At 55.5% G+C, this 16397-nt stretch overlaps 2 protein-coding genes across 3 annotated transcripts; both read right to left on the reverse strand.

Moving 5' to 3' along the window:
* Window positions 1-3442: 3442 nt before the first annotated feature.
* BUD13 (BUD13 homolog) lies at window positions 3443-11336 on the reverse strand. Of its 2 annotated transcripts, XM_083808454.1 has the most exons (12): window positions 11178-11336; window positions 10953-11043; window positions 10419-10503; window positions 10195-10252; window positions 8342-9528; window positions 7777-7918; window positions 7590-7683; window positions 7124-7232; window positions 6485-6623; window positions 5955-6139; window positions 5490-5571; window positions 3443-4973 (listed from the first exon to the last, which is right to left on the reverse strand). In XM_083808454.1, the coding sequence occupies exons 1-12, from the start codon at window positions 11291-11293 to the stop codon at window positions 4880-4882; spliced, it is 2382 nt and encodes a 793-aa protein (XP_083664580.1). In that variant the 5' UTR covers window positions 11294-11336; the 3' UTR covers window positions 3443-4879. The 2 variants fall into 2 exon arrangements, with proteins under 2 accessions (XP_083664580.1, XP_083664579.1); XM_083808453.1 differs by having other exon boundaries at window positions 7590-7918.
* Window positions 11337-11480: 144 nt separating this feature from the next.
* Window positions 11481-16107, reverse strand: ZPR1 (ZPR1 zinc finger). The gene is made up of 14 exons (XM_083808455.1): window positions 15890-16107; window positions 15645-15806; window positions 15134-15224; window positions 14897-14967; window positions 14622-14708; window positions 14414-14536; window positions 14163-14216; window positions 13996-14062; window positions 13724-13794; window positions 13069-13158; window positions 12841-12951; window positions 12471-12557; window positions 12141-12206; window positions 11481-11795 (listed from the first exon to the last, which is right to left on the reverse strand). The coding sequence occupies exons 1-14, from the start codon at window positions 16025-16027 to the stop codon at window positions 11667-11669; spliced, it is 1347 nt and encodes a 448-aa protein (XP_083664581.1). The 5' UTR covers window positions 16028-16107; the 3' UTR covers window positions 11481-11666.
* Between the last annotated feature and the right edge of the window lie 290 nt (window positions 16108-16397).

A 16397-nucleotide genomic window follows, 5' to 3' on the forward strand; every position in this document is an offset into this window, starting at 1 on the left:
CGCATCCTTCCCGTGCAGAGCGACTTTCCCCGGGCCGTGGTGGTGCAGAAGGACAGAGGCAGGGCTGGAACCCTCCGTCCGAGGCCGTCCCACGCCACCGCGACTGGGCAGGGGGCGTGGGGGGCAGCTGGTGTCACCCACCAGGAATTAAGCTCTTAATCTCAACTAAACACATTACTGATGAGCTCATCAACAAAAATCTAATTATTATGTGTGAGGCCAAGCTTAATTGCTTGTCCTTGACATGAATAATGCACCACGTAAGCCTATTAGCCAGTGTAAGCCTATTATTATTATTATCGTGCTCACTGTCAAAAGTATAAAAGTAAAACAGTCGAACAGGGGGAAAAAATAATGTTATGCAATTAGCAGCAAAATGCCAGACAAATAAGCTCATTAATTCTTAGAGGGAGCAAGCTCCACCAGTAATTAGCAACTGCCCGTTTGGGGGCTGGTCAGGGGTGAAGCCTGCTCCTGGCTGCCGGGACAGCGGGCAGAGGGACGGGGACGGCAGCAGAAAGGATGTGATGGGCAGGGGCTGGCGGCCACCCCCAGCACCCCCGGGACGGCAGGGGCACCCCAAAAGAGTGCAAATCCCCGGGGAAGCGTCTGAGAGGGAGCAGGAAGCCGGGAGCTGAAAGTTCACTCCCCGTCCCGGCAGCGGCAGCAGGGCCGGGGCTGGCAGCGCTCCCCCCTCACCTGAGCGCAGGCAGCGGCCCTCGACCTCCCCCCAAACCCCGCTCGGCTCCTCTGCAGCGTTTGCTAATTAAATCCCGCTAATGAGAAAATGAGGATGCAGGAGCTGGCTGAACAACGCTGCCTCCTGCGCACCCGCTCCTCACAGACTTATCACTCGTCACAGGATGTTTACAATAATTTTTAATTTGTGCAATTATTAATCATTTTTCTATCTGCCTAATTTGCATAATAATTACTCTGCTTGGTGTTTGCCATGACTGTGAATGACAGTGTTTTAAATTAAATTAAGATTTTAATATTCATTTTTTTTTTGGTTAAGGCTAATCAAAGTTGCCGGTAGATGCCAACCATGGCTGCTGCCCTTCCAGGAACGGTAACGAAGAGGTTCGCTCCCGGCAGCGCTCGCTCCATCTCCACCACCCCTCTCATCCCCGAGGAGCCCGGAGCATTTTCCAGCTTCTCTGCTGCCAAAAGCACTCACGCAGAGCCACGTCGGGGACAGGAGAGCTGCGTCAAAGCTCAGGACACGGACCGAGGGCGTGGGGGCAAACCAGCCTCCCTCCTCCTTGGCCCAAACGCGTGCCAGGCACCAGCTCCCCGTGCCCCCAGGGTCTCCCTTCCCCAGGCTGGCAGCACCCTCTGCCGGCTGGCAGGGCCCGTCCTCACCCCCCTCCTGCTGCCTCCCTGGGTGCGGGAGCCTTCAGCTTTCCTCCTCTTGCTGTCGAAGCAAAATGTGTGCTCAACGCCATCCTGACAGCGACGCTGCCGTTTCCCCTCCTTCATATCCCGGTCTTCACCGAGCGATAAGCCAAGGGCTGACCTGACACGAGCCTCCCAGGCCAGGTCCTGCAGCTTTCACAAGAGCTATGAGAGCTCTGCTCTGCTTCCAAAGGGTGGCTGCCGGCCGGCCCTTCAGCTCAGAGCTACAGGGAAAAGCATTCACACCTACTGTCAAATCTCAAAACTCCCTTGGAGCCACTTCCCACCGTCCTCCCGTCCTCCTAACGGAGCCCAGCACAGCGGGACGCTGCTGGTCAGGATGCTCCGCAGCAGGTCCGGGCTCCCCAGCAACTCCCGCTTGCAGCAGGTGCCAGCAGAAGGGGCCCCGCGTGGATCACAGCGCTCGTGCTCCCTCCACCAGCTCACGTTTGCAGGCCAGGCCTGCGCCACGCAGCACGCACCTACCCCGGGGAGGTGAGGACGGCACGAGCGGAGCAGGAGAGCCCCAGACCTGGTTTCTCCAGCGGGCACAGCCCCAGGGAGCTGCAGCAGCAGTGTATCGGCAAGCCCTTGGCAAGGCACCAGCACGACTCGAGGCTTTTTCAATCCAGCGGCGCTCCCAGGCCGCTCAGCAGACGGGGAGAGGCGGCTCTGCTGTCCCTTCTCACGCTGAAGGGCCATTTCGGATCCCCTCTGTTATTAGTCCAGCTGCATCCACATCAGCCATCACCGTACTTGCCAATTTGCATCCAGGCAACGATATAAAAGGATTCATTTTAATGGTTAAATTGCATCATCTAAGCTCTCCTATACTCTGTTACTTCGCACAGATATATCTTGGCAAGGAAGTATCTGGTAATAAAATTGTAATAGATGTATTATATAAATTCAGTACCATAGTGAGCTCTGCTCTAAGGTCCCTATGGTAGGAATAAACACGTACCTCCATTTAAAATTTTAAAACTGGAGCCTTCAAAGTAAGTTGCAGGAGCAGAAGTTTATGCTGTTTGCAGGTGCTAAAAAAGCACCGTGCTTAGTACCAGTGCCATGATGGCTCTGCCTTCCTAAACAGCAACTTATGTTCCCTACTTTCATGCTAGCTAGCCAGCTGCGGTCTCCTGCTCCTCTGTAAGAAAGCAGCACGCTTCCACCCAGGCGGGGTGGACAACAAAGTACAAGCATCTAAACACAGCAACAATTCTAAGGTGAATTCAGTAATTCAACATTAACAAAAGTAAGAAAAAAAAATAACAACACAAGAAAATACATCTCCAGAAGCACTCTTAAGTGAGATCAAAAACGAGTGTGTTAAAAGTAACTCTGTCCTTCAAGGCTGCAGCAACTCCTCCTGGTTACAGGAATAAACCAGGACCTTGGTGGTGAAGGGAGAAGTACACGCAGAACCTGCGCGTGACTGAAGAGCGGGTTTTCAGTATGCTGCAGCAAGCAGCTCTGCAGCACTGAACCATTACTGCCGCTTCCCACTACTGCCTCGCGCTCCCAAACTACTTTCCTGCCTGAGAGGCTACAGCAGGGCCCACACAAGCCAAGCGTTCCTTCACACTGCTTTTGTGTCCGCAAAAAATGAGCCCTGCTCAGGGCTGTTTCCCTCGGTTTAGCTATTAAAGTAGAAACCACAACTCACTCCCACAGGATCTACAAATGGCGCCTCATTCTCCATTCCTCTCCTGACCCCAGTCGCTGGCTGTGGATAGAAGTCCGTGGTTTATGTACTCGCAAGCAGGGATGGAGGGTACCTGTGCCCAGCAGCGAGGCTTTTCCGACTACCCCATAAATACCAGCGGGGCTGTCAGCGCAGCTACGGTCCAGCAAGTTCCCGCTTTTAGCTGGATAGTTACCAACAGACTCAGAAAAAGACGTTAGCAAAGTACAATTTGTTTGGCCAAGCAAACCACGGACTGTGATGGCAGCAGAGGAAATTACATCCAATCCTTTCACCAGCAGGCTGACAATTATTTACCCGCCTCATCCTTGCCTTGGAAAAAAAAACAGCACACGCAAATCAAGTAAAAAAAAGAAAGCTGTTATTTACAAGTGTACATACAGATTTCAGGATGGCTAGAAACATAACAGGGAATGAAAAACAGGGAAGAAAGTCTCAAGGCTCGCACACTCCAGAGAAAACTTTGTCATTATATTCTCACCCACAGCCCTCCTACTGCTCGCGGATCGCTGCAAAGAGCAATGCTGATGACTGGCCCCTGATCACTATTGAAGACAAGGCATCTCCATGGAAACTGCTGGCTGCAGTTAATACATGCTCTCTGGGACGCAAACAAGAACAACTGTATTTATTTCCAGAAGTGCTTTCTCGCAAGCAGGGTTTGAGTGAAACACTCTGCCTGGCCTCCAGCTCCAAGCCCGACAAATCTGATCACAAGAGAGGGGTTACGTCCCGCGCTGGAGCGAGCCCCCAGGCAGCAGTGGTGAGGAAGTGCCAAGCAGCACTGTCCGGAGAAACATCTGTGGGGACTAATCCACGACCATTAGCTACTCTGAAGCAAATAGTGGTCAGGGGAAACAGTTGAAGCAGCCTCTGCATGTTTATTTCCACAAGAAATCGACCCCCAAGGAGCTGCTGGAGCTTCTGAAGATTGCGCCTTCAAGTATAACACCGCGTGTTGTTCTTTCAGCCTCTTCCAGGGTAGAACCAGAGCGATAGATACACAGCAAGCAGCTTCCTGCCACAGACCAACCCGCCTGGCACAACTCCAGCAGGACAAGGAGCAGCTCTGCTTTACCTATTTCACTGCAAGCCGATGACTCCGTGAACTAGAGGGCACAATAGCTGCACAAAACGGAAGAGAAGCCCTCTGGGCTCACTAGCAAGGACATGGGGGCAGATCTGACAGGAGCCCAGAGGCAAATCAGCTCACAGTACTGAGTGTTAGGGCACAGATGCTCTCTGGAAGAACTCAACCACAACTGGAACAGACCGACCTGCTGGATGAGGTTAACTCTCCAGCGACCAAGTTCTCAGCATACTTTCACCATGAAAAACCCTGAGATTTAAGACACCTGAAGATCTGTAAACCACCTTCAGAGGACAAAGCATTTGGCATAAAACAATTTAGCATAGCTTCTACAGCTTGTTAGACGAGGAATACATGGGCCAGGAGTCTATGTCTGCAGCACCACACGAGGGAGCGCCAGAGAGCAGCAGCAGGCAGCAGCCACTGCACCTCCCCAGCACACTCGGCCACTGCAGCACCCCACGTAGCACCGCTGCAGCTCTCCACACTAGTCCACGCTGGCTGGCAGGAAATCCTCTTTCAGCAGCTCTCCTCTAAATGCAGCCTTGCCTCTTGGCAGACGGCCCACTGGGATACGCTGAGGGCAGCGCTTGGTCCAGGCAGACGGAGCCACTACTTACGGCCCCGGCAGCGGCAGAAGGTGGTCCTCTGGTCCAGGCGTGCTGTTCTGCATGGTTTTCTTCTGCCTACATGTCCTCAACGCTCCACTTGTACGCAAGCTCCTGAACCGCCTTCTTGTTGGCTATCCTGGCAAAGCGCTGCTGCTCAAATCCATTGGACCTACAAAGCGATACCAAGACTGCAGTACAGGAGATTTTCTAAAGCAACAACACTTTTTTTAGAGACATCACAAGTTTTTTCACTACTTTTGCTTTGCCGTCTCCAGCTGAGCTTCCACCTTGATCTGTGGTTAACAGCAGCTAGTGCCTTTGATGAGACTTCAGCGACTACATCCTGAGGCTGAGGGGGTCTCTCTGCCTCCTGCCCCGTGTTCACGTCACAGAAGCTATTTGCACCGTTGCTATCAGCCAACAGATGCAACGCTGTGCCAACACACAGCACAGCATGTTCCCCTGGTGCCTCGTCAGAGCCACTACAGGCCTTGAAGGACCTGACCAGATTAGAGCCTTGCTCCTTTCTGTCCCAGGCAAGGATGTATTTACCACCCATTCATAATTGTTGGCAATGTAAAGGCTGAATATGCTAGATCTCATTCACTGTAAGCTCTTTGAAGTAAAAGCTCTTTTAGTTTTACTGCTATTCTACGATATCAATGTCTCAGGAACATTTATGTACCTGTCCACGCCATCCCAGCGATGCCCCGGCCATATGTTAAATCTGTTGAGTGGAGGTGCTGGTCCATTGTACCTAGGTTTTTCTAGACACAGAAAGAGCAATACAACCATTTACTACTACAGCACAATCTTGTGATCACATCACCCTAAAAGTATATATATCTACACAGACCTAACACACAGACTGCCCAAGAGCCAGCTGGAGCTCACAGTGGAAACTCCCAACACTCCCTTAATCAAACTGCAGTGTGCTGACTGCCTAAGTCACTGGATACACTCTCTACGGTAACAAATAACAGTAACAGTTACTAGTAACAAGCCACTAATAGCAAATACTGCTGTGTCACTAACTCCAGACAAGGACTAAGCTGCCATGAAGCAATGTTATGCTATTAATTAAACAGCAGCTGCACTTCTACACTCCTTGGGCCTTAAAACCTACACCAGCGTAGCTTAATACCCATACCTTTCTTTTCTTTGTTCTCCTTGGCCTTCCTTTTTTTGATGAAGTCAGCCATGGGGTCTCCTTCTCTCTCCTGTTCTCGCAGCATTCGATCCAGATCCTGATCGTCAATATAACGGGCCAGTGGCTTCTGCATCTCTTTTATTGCATCTTCCACATTCTGCTGCTGTTGCCTCCCCTGTGCTAGCCTGAAAATGAACACAAACAAAGCTTTATCCCAAAACCACAGAATCCTTTACTGTGACTTGCAATCACAATCCTGAACTTCCGCTGTGCGCAGCATTCCCAATGCACATGCAGCAATGGACAGGATAATTCAGGGGGTCTCTAAGGCACATTGGAGTATGTTGTACCCTGGTCCCAGGCTCAAACTCAAAACATTACTAACCTTCAGTCCCTGACCCTGTGAAAAGACATGCCACAAAAACCACCACTATAAGCGGTACCTTTGGTGGTACCAGAACTGGATGAAAAAGCAGGGAGTGGAGTTGTGATGCAAGACCCAGCAACCACGGATCTAGAAAGACCCTTACCCTTTTCCCCATCTGGCATATTGTTCATCTCTCTCGGACTTGGCTTCATCTTTCTGCTTCTGCTCAAGTCGTTCCTGCGCAAGGTCCCTCTTGCGGCCTGACTTGTCTCGGAAGACGGTTTCAGTGTGCCGGGATTCCTCTGAGGGTGACAGATGCCCTAAGTCACTCATTTTGGAATATTTCACAGTCTCCAGATAATTCAGTGACTAACTGTAACTCATCTCAGCATATTTTCCTTTTACGTGCTCTAGCCATTGAAAGAGGTTACCCACTGATAACAGGGAAGATCACAGCCTTTCCTTTTAGCTGCTGCCCCACACAGCCACACTCATACCACGAGCTCTTTGAACACCAGTTCACTTCTTCAGATTAGGACTTGCAGCATAAAAGCCTCTCACCTCCCCAACTATTTCACTAGCATTGCTTTGAAATCACCATTTATAAGTGTGTTTTTTTTTTCCCAAGAGGCCCACTGACCCTACCCCCAGGAATCCATCAGCACGTCTAGATGCTGCTCCACAGAGTTGCTCTCCATCACCAACCAGCACTCAGGACAGGGCCTGACACAGCATTAAGAACCAGCAGAAAGCAGAGAAAAATAAAGCAAGCTGGTGCTTGTCAGTGGTTTTAGACCCCTACCTTCCAAGCGCTTGTTACTTCTTTCACGCTTCTTGAGCTCTTGCTGCTCCCTCCGCAGCACATCAGCCGACACCAAGCCAGCTTTGACCCCAGACATCATCATGTTTGCCTGTGAATCAAACAAGAATCACACTTGCTGCTAGCTGAGAGCTGTCCAGTAACCCAGAGGCATAATGAGGGGATGGCCCAAAGTCAAGAGAAGTATCAGGAAGGACAGCCACGTTACAAAGCCACTCTGCTGCCAGCCCTGGGAACAGCTTCCACAGCCCTCCAAAAAAAAAACAGCGGACTGAGACAGAGTCCCCTTATGCCTACCTCACGCCTCATCTCATAACAAGTTGACAGTCCAGCACAGCTGCATGGATGAGGTGTATTTCTGCTCTACAGTCCGTAAGCCATTGGACTTTTGAAGTTTTCTATCAGAAGGAACTCATCTAGAGCTCAGATGGAAAGACAAAACCCCTACCTTCTTGGGAGATCCCTTGGAGTCACGGTGGTGATGAGGCGAGAGATCAGTGGGACTCCTCGAGCTCTGCTGATCCTTCCCAGTGGGCAGAGTCCTTCGCAGAAGAGAGAAATCAGGGTCGGAAGAGTTGCTCTGACTCTGTTGAAGAGGACCCTGCTTAGGGGAATCACTACGGAACAGGCCTAACCTGCGATCCTTGCGTTGGGGAGAAAGGTCTGCATCGGAGGCGTTCCGGGTGGCCCTCCGCGGAGGCGGCGAATCGGAGTCATGCCTCAGGCACCTCTGAGGCGAGGGCACGTGCCTAGGCTTTTTCGTGTCCGGGGAAGCACCTGTAACGCAAACACATACCAGAATCACGGGAGGTCTAAACGTGGAGATGCGCGAGGTAACTCACGGAAAAATCAATACCTTAAGAGGTGACAAGCTGCAGGGAAAAGACAAACACGCGGCATCAGTCTTTAAATTCTATTCCTTTGAACATGCATTGCTTGGAGACAAGGTGTAAGTTTTCCTTTCAGACAAGCCTTTAAGCCTCACCCAGCTAACCTGTAGGTTAACTCTGCTCAAGCCAATAACAAGTAGGACTACAAGCACTGGTTTAACCAACAGAAGCGGCAAACTGCCCACTACCGTTCCCTGCTTACGGACTACTAACTCCACACTGCTCACCCTCAGAAGCATGCAAACACCACCACAGACGGGGCAGCCAGCAACGATCAGCAGAGACAGAACAAGCACTCTTACAGACTCACCTTTTGTTCTACTTGGCTTTTTCTGACTAGGTGACCCAGACCTCTTTTGCCGACGTGGCGATGAATCTGGGTCAGAATCGTCTCTCTTCTTCCGTGGAGGGGACAGATCTGGAGTAGCCTGCCGCTTCTGACGTGACGAGGACTTGTCAGAGAAGCCATGCCGGAGATGAGGTTGCTCTCCTCCTTGCATCCCCCCTGACAGTGACTTTTCTGTTGTTTTGCAGCCCTTTTTTCCCGTTGCTGAACTGACTCTCTTTGGAGAGACATCGGGGGAGTCATGGCGCTTCCGTCTCGGCGGGGAGAGATCCGGGGAGTCGTGGCGCTGCCGGTTGGGAGGTGATGGCTCTGGAGAGTCGTGGCGCTGCCGGTTGGGAGGTGATGGCTCTGGAGAGTCGTGGCGCTTCCGTCTCGGAGGGGAGAGATCGGGGGAGTCGTGGCGCTTCCGTCTCGGAGGGGAGAGATCGGGGGAGTCGTGGCGCTTCCGTCTCGGAGGGGAGAGATCGGGGGAGTCGTGGCGCTTCCGTCTCGGAGGGGAGAGATCGGGGGAGTCGTGGCGCTTCCGTCTCGGAGGGGAGAGATCGGGGGAGTCGTGGCGCTTCCGTCTCGGAGGGGAGAGATCGGGGGAGTCGTGGCGCTTCCGTCTCGGAGGGGAGAGATCGGGGGAGTCGTGGCGCTTCCGTCTCGGAGGGGAGAGATCGGGGGAGTCGTGGCGCTTCCGTCTCGGAGGGGAGAGATCGGGGGAGTCGTGGCGCTTCCGTCTCGGAGGGGAGAGATCGGGGGAGTCGTGGCGCTTCCGTCTCGGAGGGGAGAGATCGGGGGAGTCGTGGCGCTTCCGTCTCGGAGGGGAGAGATCGGGGGAGTCGTGGCGCTTCCGTCTCGGAGGGGAGAGATCGGGGGAGTCGTGGCGCTTCCGTCTCGGAGGGGAGAGATCGGGGGAGTCGTGGCGCTTCCGTCTCGGAGGGGAGAGATCGGGGGAGTCGTGGCGCTTCCGTCTCGGAGGGGAGAGATCGGGGGAGTCGTGGCGCTTCCGTCTCGGAGGGGAGAGATCGGGGGAGTCGTGGCGCTGTTGCCTGGGAGGTAAGAGGCTGGGGGAATTGTTTCTCTCTCGCCTGGGAGGAGACAGATCCGGGGAGTCATGCCGCAGTTGCCTTGGTGGCGTGTTGTCTGGGGAGTCGTGGCGCTGTCGCCTAGGAGGAGGACGGAAACTTCAAATGAGAATTAGCTTGTGTGTTTTGCTTTGCTGTCTCCAGACCGGAAACAGGAACAAAATGGAACCTACAAAGCTACCAGGAGGACAGAATATCAGCAACCTGCATGACTGAGCCACAGACTTACCAAAACAGATCTGAGAAACCTTCCAAGACAACTTAGATCACAGGAAAACACTGTTAGTATCACTTTAAAGTCTACAGGAACCCCCGTAACACTCAGACTATAAAACCCATTTTGTGCCCTCATAAAATCACCTTCTCACGACAAAACGCCCCACCAGGCTGTCTCTGAGCCTGGACTCTGATCACAGAACAACCCACAACTGCTGTCAGAGGAGAGGCACATTGCAATGCTGCCATCCTCACTGTATTTCAGGTCTGCAGCCAGTCACCACCCAGATTTCTCTGATATCAAAGGACTGCAGGATGGCTGTTTGCATATCTTGCAAAAACCTAAACGACGTGCCAGCTGACAGCTTTTCTCCCCCATCCAGAGGGGATTCAACAGCGGAAGAGGTATCCCCGTGTATGCTACTTCTCCCACTGCAGCAGACTTTGAAACTGCAGAATGAAACAGAGGATGACCGAAACAAATAAAAAAAGGATTAACTAAGAGAAGAATTTGTAGCTGGAAATACAGACCTTGCAGTAGATTTGGCAGGTACTGAGATGTCCGAACTCTGGGAGTCTTCATTCTGGTCTACAGAAAAACCATCAGTAAGTTACCAGCAGTAAGGTTCTCCACAGACTGTGATCTCTTCAGCACTTAAAGATTTTTTGCGAGCTAGCAATATTTTTACCTTGCAGTTTTATTGTTTAAAATGGCAAAGCATTCAGGGAGAAGTGACAGGAAGGCCTAGCCTCACCTCCTAAAAGCTTCCATTTCGTGTTTGTTCGGAACTCCTCCATGAGCTTTACTTCATCGGGCCGCTCATCAACGAACTCTGCCACCTAAGGATGAAACGCCAGAGCAAACAACGCAACTTATAAAAGGAAAAAGAAACAGAAATGGGCTTACGCTCCGCAAAAGAAGCGAGTAGGTGCGACTACGTGGGTAAGAAGGATGTGTAAGCTGCCTGCTCGTGGGTGACAGCAGCAGCTGCCCAAGGGCTTGGACTCAAGGATTTTGGACTCGAGGCTTCTCTGCCCTTTGTCTTGAGTCCCAGGGGTGTTTGAGGAGAGGCTGGACGTGGTGCTTGGGGACACGGGGACATGGTGGGAGGGGGCGGCTGGGCCGGATGATCCTGGGGGGCTCTTCCAGTCCTAATGATGCTGCGACTCCAGCCCCAACGACCCTGCGACTCCCAGCAGCCCCGCTTTCTCTCCCCCCCTCGCCCCTCGGGGCCGTTCCGCCCCTCGCAGGCCCCGCCCGGTGCCCGCCGCCCCCTCGGGGCGCTCACCACGGGCAGGTCGGCCTCGTCCTCCTCCTCCTCCTGCTCCCCGCCGGCGGCCAGGCTGCTCCAGCTCACGTCGTCGTCCACGATCCGCATCCTGCGGGCGGGCCCGGGGCCTCCGTCAGCGGGTGGGGGGGGAACCGGGAGGGGGGGAACCGGGCCCGGCGGGGAGCGCGGAGCCGGGCCCGGGGCGGCACTGAGGAGGGGAGGAGGCCTCGGCCCCGCACTCACCCGGCCCTGGCGGCGCCCGGCGGCTTCTTCCTGCGGCGGCGGCGGGGCTGGGCGGCGGGCGGGCCGCTGAGGTAGCGCTGCAGGTACTGCGCCTTCGACAGGCCCCGCGCCGCCATGGCGGGACGGGGACGGCGGCCGGCGAGGGACACGGGGCGGTGCGGGGGCGTGGCCAGGGGCGGAGTGGGCGTGGCCAGGTGACGTGTGAACGGCGTGTGGGCGTGGCCTCTGGGTGTGGGGGCGTGGTCACTGGAGTGGGCGTGGCCTCTTCCCCCCGCCCCCCCCGCGAGGAGCCGGGCGCAGGGCGGGAGCTGCAGGCGCTTTATTGGAACAACACCCGGAACACCCAAACCCGCCCCAAACCGCCCCAAAACCACCCCAACGCGGCCCTCGCGGCGCTCCCAGCACGCCCCCGGGAAGGAGCGAGTCCTGCTGCTGAGGAAGCGGAGGAAGGAGGACGGAGGGGGCTTGGCCCCGCTGCTATGGGTCCCGCTATCGGTCCGCCGCCGCCTCGTAGCCCTCGGTCCTCATGTCGTTGAGGCCCAGCTCCTCGTTCTGCTCGAACGTGCGCTCGTAGCGCTCCACCTTCAGCTCCGGGTCCTCCTCCGGGGCGTACACGTTCTGCGGGGCAGAGAGAAGCCTCCTGAGCCTCTGTCCCCTCCTGCCTGGGGCTGAGGAGCTCCAACCCAGACAAACCCAACACCCCCGGACCCAGCCTCAGGCTTGTCCACCGTGCCCCAGACACAACTACCCGATTCCCAGCCCCTAATCCCACACACAGACACCGCTGCCATCATCCCTCCCCCCAATTTACCACCCGTCTTCCTTCCCCGGGCAGAGCCCGCAGAAACCCCCTCGTTACACAAGCCCCCAAGGAACCCTGACAGCCAAGACGCAAGGGAAAAAAAGAAAATACACCCCAGCTGTTCAGAACACTTCAGGAAGTCTGAGTGCACACCACTGTACCTGAAGGTAGCTGTTGCCTGCTGGATCATCCATTATGAAGTGAGCCTTTGTCTTTCCTTCTATTATCTGCAGAAAGAGAGCACGCCAATACATCAAGGCTTTCTAGTCCTTCGGCATTTCTGGTACCAAGAGATCCACGGCACACTTCAGAGTGTTTAACATTTTCGTTAGTTAACAGCAGCTGCTTGACAAACATGTGAGAGCACAGAATACAAGCATAGAACAGCTCAAAGAGGTTCTGTGGCACTCGCCCTGGAGTTCAGTTAAACACACTCCATTAACTGGAACGACAAAACCACATTGGAGTTTGAGGGTTACAAGGACACTCACCTCTTGCAGTCTGCCAACAAACTCTTGCAGCTTTTCTTTTTTGCTTGGAGTAGAGCTGTCCCCCAGAGTGAAGGGGTTTCTCTCAACCTGGAAGAGCAGACCCAGCACTTACGCAGGGCAGGAGAAACCCAGGAGAAACCCAGTCCCACAGTGTCCTTACCACACACAGGCCAAACATTAATACAGAGCTCTGAGCTCTCATTAATACTGAGCTCTGCTGAGTGTCGAGAAGGACCCTTCAGCACAAGCACAACCAACACACCGTGCTGGGAAGGGAACAAGAAGCATGAGAGGAGCAGTGCACTGCTCTGCAGAGGAATACAAACACTTCTGGCATAGCTCCACTAGACAGCAGCACAGGACCACTTACCAGGTCTTTGATGTCCTTTAGCAGCCCTTCCAATGTGGTGAATTTCCCTCCCAGTGCTCCCATTCCCAGCTCAAACTCCAGCTCTGGAATCTCCACGCTGCACGTCTCCGACTGTAACAGGAACCCCCACCTGAGTCCTGACAGCCCACCCCACAGCTGGGCCACCAGGCACCCTCTGCAGGGGGGGCAGTCAACAAGCAGGCGGGCAGGTATCCGAAGGCTCTTCACCTTGAGGATGTCTCTTGTCATGTCCGAAGGATCTGTAATCCGAAGGGTAATCCTGGTGCCCTGGGGTTCTATCGCTCCTCCAGACTTCACCTAGGAACACCTGGCAGTCAGTGGCCCTGACTTTTTTACTGGTCAGGCCATAGTTTATATAGAAGTCAGGCCATGACGCCCTCAGAGGGGCTGCTCTGGCAGCTCTGAGCTCGCAGTGCCAAGGCTGCACCAGACGCAGGGACAGCCCCTTACACTTAGGGAACCCGGGCAGGTTTGGAGCTCGATGACCCTCTTTCACTAAACGCAGCTCTTCTGTACAGAACTCTCTCCCCTCATTTGGGGAACTCAGGAGCCTTCCAGCAAGTTGAACAGACCCAGCCTAACCTCGCTGTACGCGTCAGCTTCAGCACAGCTTGCAGGTGATCTGGCCCCCACCCATAAGCAAGTCAGTTTTTCAGCTTTACGCTCAGTGCAGTGCACTTCATCAGTGTTCCTCATGAAACAGACTGTGAGCCCAGCCTCCCCGCTTGGCTTGCCCAAACTGCTGCGTTTTGAGCAGTGTGAAACACTGGCAGGGAGTCTGAGAAACATCTATCCATAAAAGAACAGAAGAACTCCCCCCAACACACAAAAAGAAGAAGAGCTCCATAGTCTACCAGCTCACCTCATTTGTCCTGTGCCCACAGGAGTCACAGTTTGTGGCCATGATAATCACTTCCTTGAAGTGGGGGATTTCTGGAGCAGGCAGTCAAGGAAAATTCAACAATAGAAAAATCTCAAAGTGGCCTGTGCCCTCTGCTAGATATCATTTATTCATGCCTTATGGATGCAGCAGAATAGGTCTAGGGCAGCACACAAAGCAACCCTCACCCTGGCCTTTGCACAGACCCCAGCAGACGCCACCAGCCTGACCCCGTGCTGTCACTCACAGGATACGCACTAGCTTCATGTTTGTGTTAGCTGGAGCATTGCACTCGGGGCAGTTGGTGTTGAACTGCAGTACCTAGATCAAAGGAACGAAAAGGGCAGTCAGGGAGTATCAGCCAGCCCCATGTACCAGAGTCACCTCGACACAGTCATCATGAGATTGCAAAGTCACCCACCTCATTCCTCAGATCCTCTGCAGAATCAGCTGGCTTCTCATCCAACTCCTCTCCCTGCAACAGGAGAGGCCAGAAACAGCATTAACTTCTACCTGCACCTGCCTTTTCATTTGGGGTCTCCCTGGCAGCGAGGGACAGAGGAGTGCATGCCCAGGCCATGTGGCCTCACACGTGCAGAAAGCTGACACCACACCACCAGCGATGGGGAGGGCACAGCCGGCCAGGAAGGGAGCACAACACCTCCACGTTACCTCAATCCCCAGCATGGCAGCCTGCTGGGGAGTCCTCTTGTAATGACTAACCACAAGAGCTTCATCCTTCTGTGGTGCATAGGGGTTCTCCACAAAGCTGTTCCCTGAAGGATCATCTATGATCTACAGCAGAAGAGAGCCAAAGAAAGCCTTAGGAAGCCAGCCCACACTTCCAACAGAACGGGTCTGCCCTTCTGCACATACTTACAAATGTGAAAGGGGAATGTACTTCTTTTAGCTGCTTTAATTTACCAATGAACTCATCTATTTTACTTGCCACCTCTTTGTCTGTTGCCTGCAAAGAGAGAGACACATTTGAGAGTGACGTCAGGGGTAACCCAGAGCTGAAGATGATGCTGTCAGTAGAACAAACCAGAGCCTGATATGCTTCTAATCAGCAGAGTGGAGAGCCAATAGGTAGGGGAGCAACAAAGTAAGCATGTACCAAATCTCTGAAGAGATTCCTCTTTCACAGCATCTTACCCAGCGGACAGGCTGGTCCTGCTCCAGGCCCGCAACAGCTCTGTCAATTATGCCTTCAATGGTGGTAAGAACTTGAAAGGGAGAGAAAACAGAAGCATCGGCAGCATTAAGTACACTACAGCAGTGGTGCTGGCCCTGCCAGCTCGCACTGACCACACGCACAGACACGAGGCCGGCTCCTCACACTGCCTTGGAGGTGATGGAGGCATGCAAAGGGGGCGCAGGCACCATACCCACCTCCTTTCTGGGAGAAGGCAGGGATCTCAAAGTCCAGCTCTGGAATCCGAGTCGTGGCGCAGTCAGTCTTCACAACCTCCCTGTTCATGTCCTGCACGCGACAGTTCACGATCACCACGAGCACCCTGCGCAGGCCCAGCACCTCCCACACCCTGCCGAGCACGCCGGGGCACGCAGCTCTCCCGGAGCAGCAGCCTTAGCCCCGGGCCAGCTCCAGCAGCCTCCCCGCTTGCTGTGGCGCACGGCCGGGACGCCACGCTTGGAGCTGGGGTTTCGGGGACCGCTCAGCGCCCAGCTCAACCCCTGCCCCCCCCGACCCGAGGGGCAGCCTCCTCACAGCCCCGGCGAGGCCAGCGGACGCCCCTCGTCACAGCAGGGCACGCAGGGAGAGCCCCGCACCGCCGCGGCCGCGCGCTCAGCGCCACGCTACCGTTACTGCCGTCACGGCCCGGGGCTCAGCGCTGCGCTGCCGGCAGGATGAGGCCCGGCGCGGGACAGGGGCGCCGCTCACCTGCCGGGAGGCCACGGCCAGGGCGTAGCGCACGCCGCGCTCCTGGATGCTGCCGGCCGCCTGGATCTCGGCGTCGGCCCAGCCGCAGGCCCCGCAGGAGAAGGAGCTGACGATGAGCTCCCTGAAGAACGGCACCCGGGTCAGCAGCAGCCGCGTCACGCCCTGCAGCGGGGCACGGTGAGGTGCGGGGGCCGCTCCCGGCCCCGCCGCCGCCGCCGCCCCCCGGCCGCCCCCCGGCGCCTCACGTTGCGGTGGCACTTCATGCACAGCGACTCGATCTCCGCCGGCCGCTGCTCGCCGTCCTCGGCGCCCACGGGGCGGAACAGGGCGGCCGCGGCCCCCCCCGGCCCGGCCCCGGCCTCCACCGCGCCCAGCGCCGACATCTTGTGGCACGGCGCGGCCCGCACCGCGCCTGCGCGCCGGGCCGCCACGTGAGGGCGGGGCCACGTTGTGGGGGGGGGCGGCCACGTGAGGGCGGGGCCACGTGGGGAAGGGGGAGGGAATCGGGGGAAGGCGGGCGGGGCGGCGCGTCTGTTATGAATGGCCGCGCCCGGGAGGCCACGCCCACTGGGCGGTGACCACGCCCCCTCCTCTTGGCCCCGCCTCCTCCCACGCGTGTCCGCGTCGCCCCGCGGCCCCCGCAGAGCGCGTGGAGCCGAGGAGGAGGAGGAGGGGGAGGAGGAGGAAGGCAGGGCTTCGCGGAGCAGCCCGCAGAGCCCGGGGACGGCCGCCCCCAGCAGGACGTGGGGCCCG

Source organism: Anser anser (genome assembly GCF_964211835.1).
Source record: "Anser anser genome assembly, chromosome: 22".
NCBI lineage: Eukaryota > Metazoa > Chordata > Aves > Anseriformes > Anatidae > Anser > Anser anser.